Source organism: Parambassis ranga, chromosome 6 (genome assembly GCF_900634625.1).
Source record: "Parambassis ranga chromosome 6, fParRan2.1, whole genome shotgun sequence".
Classification (NCBI taxonomy): Eukaryota; Metazoa; Chordata; class Actinopteri; family Ambassidae; genus Parambassis; species Parambassis ranga.
Window position 1 is genome coordinate 10,269,956 of NC_041027.1, and position 4,673 is coordinate 10,274,628.

The 4,673-nt window shown below is 45.9% G+C and overlaps 1 protein-coding gene across 1 annotated transcript; it reads right to left on the reverse strand.

Annotated features, from left to right (window-relative positions):
• Positions 1-273: 273 nt before the first annotated feature.
• On the reverse strand, positions 274-4,174 carry lrrc3ca (leucine rich repeat containing 3Ca). The gene is made up of 2 exons (XM_028408135.1): positions 3,673-4,174; positions 274-1,379 (listed from the first exon to the last, which is right to left on the reverse strand). The coding sequence occupies exon 2, from the start codon at positions 1,294-1,296 to the stop codon at positions 502-504; it is 795 nt and encodes a 264-aa protein (XP_028263936.1). The 5' UTR covers positions 1,297-1,379; positions 3,673-4,174; the 3' UTR covers positions 274-501.
• Between the last annotated feature and the right edge of the window lie 499 nt (positions 4,175-4,673).

The window sequence follows — 4,673 nt, forward strand, 5'->3', positions numbered from 1 at the left end:
TTTTTGTGAGACAGTTCAGTTGGAGAAACAAGCCAAAAAAAAAAACAGCCATTTAAATGTAAAACATCATTTTACTGGTGTTATACTGGAGGGTACAGTAAGGACTTTCTGTACATGGAGTTCTAATGTTCCCACATCCTGTTGTCTGTTTGACGTCACCTTCCTCAATTGTCTGTCTGTGATGGAGGTGCATCAAGGTGCATGCACCACTGGATAAATCCCATTTGTATCCCATATTTGGAGAAAAAAAAAAAAAACACCAAACATGCCCCTTCTTTTACTCCCTTAGCGCACAGACACAGAACATCGGCTCAGCCAACAGAAACTCCTAATGGGCGGCTGAGCGATGAATTATTCATCTGGGCTAGGTTGCATCTGCCCGGGTTTACTTGTGCAGGCACATGTTTTATTGGCCAACTTGGCTCTGTGACAACAGCTGGGCAAAACTGAAACTGATGATGTATGCCGTGTAGGTTGCTCCTCTGCATGGCTCCATCAGCCCTATACCACAGTACTAATGGTGGAAGACTCCTCTGACTTGCCTTGTCTGCTAGGCAGCGACTTGAGATACTCCAGGTGTCTGCGGGCGTCCTCCTGATTGGCCCTGACATAGTAGACCAGGTAGGAGATGACCATGGTGAACCAACCAAACATGACAACCAGCATGGCCACGTCTGTAGTCCTCTTCATCACCACACATAGGTCTATGTCTGGTGCCAAGAGGAAGGCAAGTCCTTGAACTCCTATTTCCTCAGGATCTGAAGTCTGGCACACGATGCCTGTCAGCGACACAGGCTCCAGGTCAACGCGGGGCATGGCCATCTGCAAATTGCAGTCACAGTGCCACGGATTGTTTGTTAGGTTGGCGCGAGCTCGCAGACCTTCAAAAGCCTCGGCGTTAAAGTTTACTAACTTATTCGAAGACAGGTCTAAAAACTGCAGAGAGGGGCCCAGGCCTCTGAACGCACCTGCTTCAAGCTGGCTTACATCATTGTGTGATAGGTCTAGTTCTACCAGGTGAGGTAAACCTGCAAAAGCGTTGGTTGGGACTGAGGTGATAAGATTGAAGTCCAGGTAGACACGTCGTGTGTCATTTGGGATGTCCTGCGGGATCTCCGTGAGCTGCATATTGCTGCAGCGCACCGTCTTGCCACTGGTGTCGCTCTCTGAGCAGTAGCAGCTCTTGGAACAACTGGTGGCAGCATGATGGAAACAGCAGGTCATCAGCACCAAACTGTGCAGCAGCAAACACATGACCACTGAGTGGCGCAGCAGCCAGTCGGCAAGTAGTGGCATCGTGATGCACGGGCATGCTCCAGGGAGGACCACCAGGGGCTGAGGCCTGAAATCCACATCAACCTCCCCAGTAACTGTTGAACCTGTGGCATAAAAACAACAAAAAACGTCATGTAGGCAGAGGCAGGACTGTTTGAAGGACAAGCAGATTAGAGGGTGAAATTATTTTCTTCCACAAAGCGCAGAGTGATTAACCATGTTCTTCAGAGGTGGTAGTGTTATTTATGGAGGGTACAGTAGCTTGTCTAATTGCAGGGTGAACGCAGCATGATTGTTGTATCCTCATTTCAGCATGTTGGCAGCCAGACACTACACTTTGTTGTATTTCCAGGAAAGACCTAGGATCAAACATTCCCCTCATCCCAGCACAATAAACAAGCTAAGAAAATACTTTAGTGTCACTGTGCCTCTTTTTAATTGACATCCCTGCAGTGCAGGGCTATTTCCGTACACAGAGACTGGCATTAATGTAGTGATGTGACACCACGAGGAGCAAAATGTTCTCAACCAAACATAACTTTCATGGAGCCGAGATGTTTTTGTGGCTTTGATCATTAAAACCTCCTCTCCGTGTGGTCGCTTGTCCACAGACGTAAAAAAAGTCTGTCTGTCCTGTAAATCACACTTTATATTTTGTTCACTTTATGTTTTGGTCCACCCACCCTAACACACTTCATTAATAGCTGATCAGGGCTACCTCCTATCCTATTACTAATCCTCTTAGGGAAAAACTCCTTAAGTCAGTGTAGCATCGGCGTTGGCCACCTAATCCTTTTGTTGGGGTAAATGCTAACGCTATAAACAGCAGCAAGGCCAACAAAACAGACAACAGATGGCCTGTCTTGTTTGAGGAAACAAAAAAAACAGAAAGGAAAAGAATTCAACCGGACTTCTTAATTTCTTCAAAATGGCAGGAGACTGGGCAAGATCCACTTACCAAGATTAAAAAATGAAATCGATCTCTAAGTACCTCAAAGTATCACATGACGTCGGGGGGTTGAGGAGAGTGTGTAGTGGCACCAGTGGTGTGTGTGTGTGTGTGTGTGTGTGTGAGGGGGGGGACAGATGATTTGTCACTGAAACAGCTAATAATGCTCACTGAGCGCTGGTTTAAGTGCTGCCTCCCATTGGGGGAGATGAAGTCTGATGTACAGCACACATGAACCCCCTCTCCCTCCGATCTGAGCCATTTATCCGCATATCACCATCAAGGCCAAGCAAAGCAACTTTCAGAGGATTTCCTCTCTGCAATCAGTGTCAGCAGGGTGTGTAAGAAAAAAAAACAGCATGACAGAAGCAGCTTAACACCCGAGGAAATGAAAGGTCTTGCATGGATAACGTTCTGCTCCGGTAAAAGCTGTACTTTTCCCATCACACTGCATGCCAGCCTGGTATTCTGTCAGGAGATAATGGGGGAGAGCAGTGGAAGGGAAGGAAGGGCGGCTGGAGGAGGAGGAGGAGGAGAAAGCATGTGGGCAAGAAGGGAAATTGAGGACACATGAGCCCAGAGAAAGAATGATATCAAGAGGATTTAAGCAGAGGGGTAACATTACAGTGACAGCACGGGGAACACTGCATGACACCAGTGATATATGGAGGAAAAGGGCAAATGTTAGTAAGTCACAGAGGACGGCAAGAAAAGAAAAGAGAGGAGAGACGCAGGGGTGGGGCAGCAGACATATCCTGCCTCTCAAAAACAGGACGGGGGAAACATTTTTGGGATATTATTCAGCAAATTTTCTTGTATGCTTAATAACTACTCTGCTTTTAATGTGCACAATAAATTACAAAGCACCCCGGTCAGTCTCTGGCTTCATAAATTCACTGCTGGGTCAGGGCTGCTCTGATGGATCTCTGGCACCAAACTATGACCAGCAATAATTTGGACCAGAACTCTTAGTGCAACAGAAATTTATGATCCTAAAAATATGTCTCATGCAGAAGAAACATAAAGCATCTGTGACTTCCTTCAACTTTTTTTTTAAACACATTTACACTCCAGACTTTGATGTACCACAGAATAGTATAAAGACTAATATTATATTCTCATTTGATGATGAAATGGCTTTTAATGTATATCTGTCAGATGAAGTGCCACAATTGAATCCTTAAGATCCACGTTAAACTTTAAAAGATCACAAAACGTGCATGAAATTCACATTTTTACTCATGCAAGCATGAACATGAACGCAGCGATGCCTGATGGGAACTGATACCGTGGTTAAGTTTGTCTTTCATCCTGTTTTAGTCAGCAGGGTCCTGCGCTTCTTTCCAGCGTCAGTCCCGACTTCTCTCTCTCTCTTTTTTAAAATATAATAACACGTCTAGCTGTTGGTATAACACGGTGAAAACATACGTTTTGATCATCACACTCACGTCTTTGCCGCTTTTCCTCCCCTTTCCATGATGCGTCTCAAAGCGAGTGCCCAAATAAATTAATAAATATCCGTCCGCAGCAGATCAGTGCGCTCCGCAGTCGGTCACTGATAATTTTGGTTCGTTTCCATCAAGTCTTTTCTTGCAGCTCGTTAAACTTGTGCCGCTCTGACACAACACAACAGAACAACAACAACGCGCCACTGGAAATGCTCACTGCGCTTCAAGGCTTCGCTCAGTGCAGCCGTTTAGTTTCCACGCAACCAGAAAGTGAGGGAACATTGGCCGAGCCGCCGGCGCGACCTGACAGAGGACGCAGCGAGAGGGCACGACTGTCACCGAGACTCAAGATCCACGTGTGTGACAAAAATAACATAACGTAAAAAATGACGGGGACATCATGGCGCGCAGGGCATTTACGCACAGACAGACAGCCCGTGGAAAGGAGCACATGCGTAAAAGGCACGACTGATTGCATTCATTCATTCATATGCAGCTGTTGATTGCTGTATGTGAAGTGGATGATTGTGCATGCATCAGGTGCCAGTAGAGTGAAAGCTGGGCCCCTCCCTCCCTTCCTCTCTCTCCCTCTCTCTCCCCCTCACAGTAATGACCTCATACATTCAGTGCTTGGGCTGGCAGCCTAACACTAATCATGTTTGATCTGAAGCTTGTTGTTTCAAACATGCAGGACTGTGGATCTTTTCCTCCCGTCTCCAGTCCCCATTTTTCCTGCCTGCTGCCAGCCGATAAGGAAGCCCAATCAAATCCACTATAAAAACAGACCTGTATGAGCACTACAGCCTGGAAGAGTCTGCCAAGCATCCAGTCATAAGGTATTAATGGAATTAAAATCAATAAAGTTGGATCCTCCACCCAAACTCTTGCCCTGTAGCGCCGGATAGAGTGACAGTGTATAATTTAACTGATTTATTCTTTCTTTTTCAGGACAACTTAATTCCTTTCCTCTCCTTTTAATATTTCAAAATGTCTGTTTTATG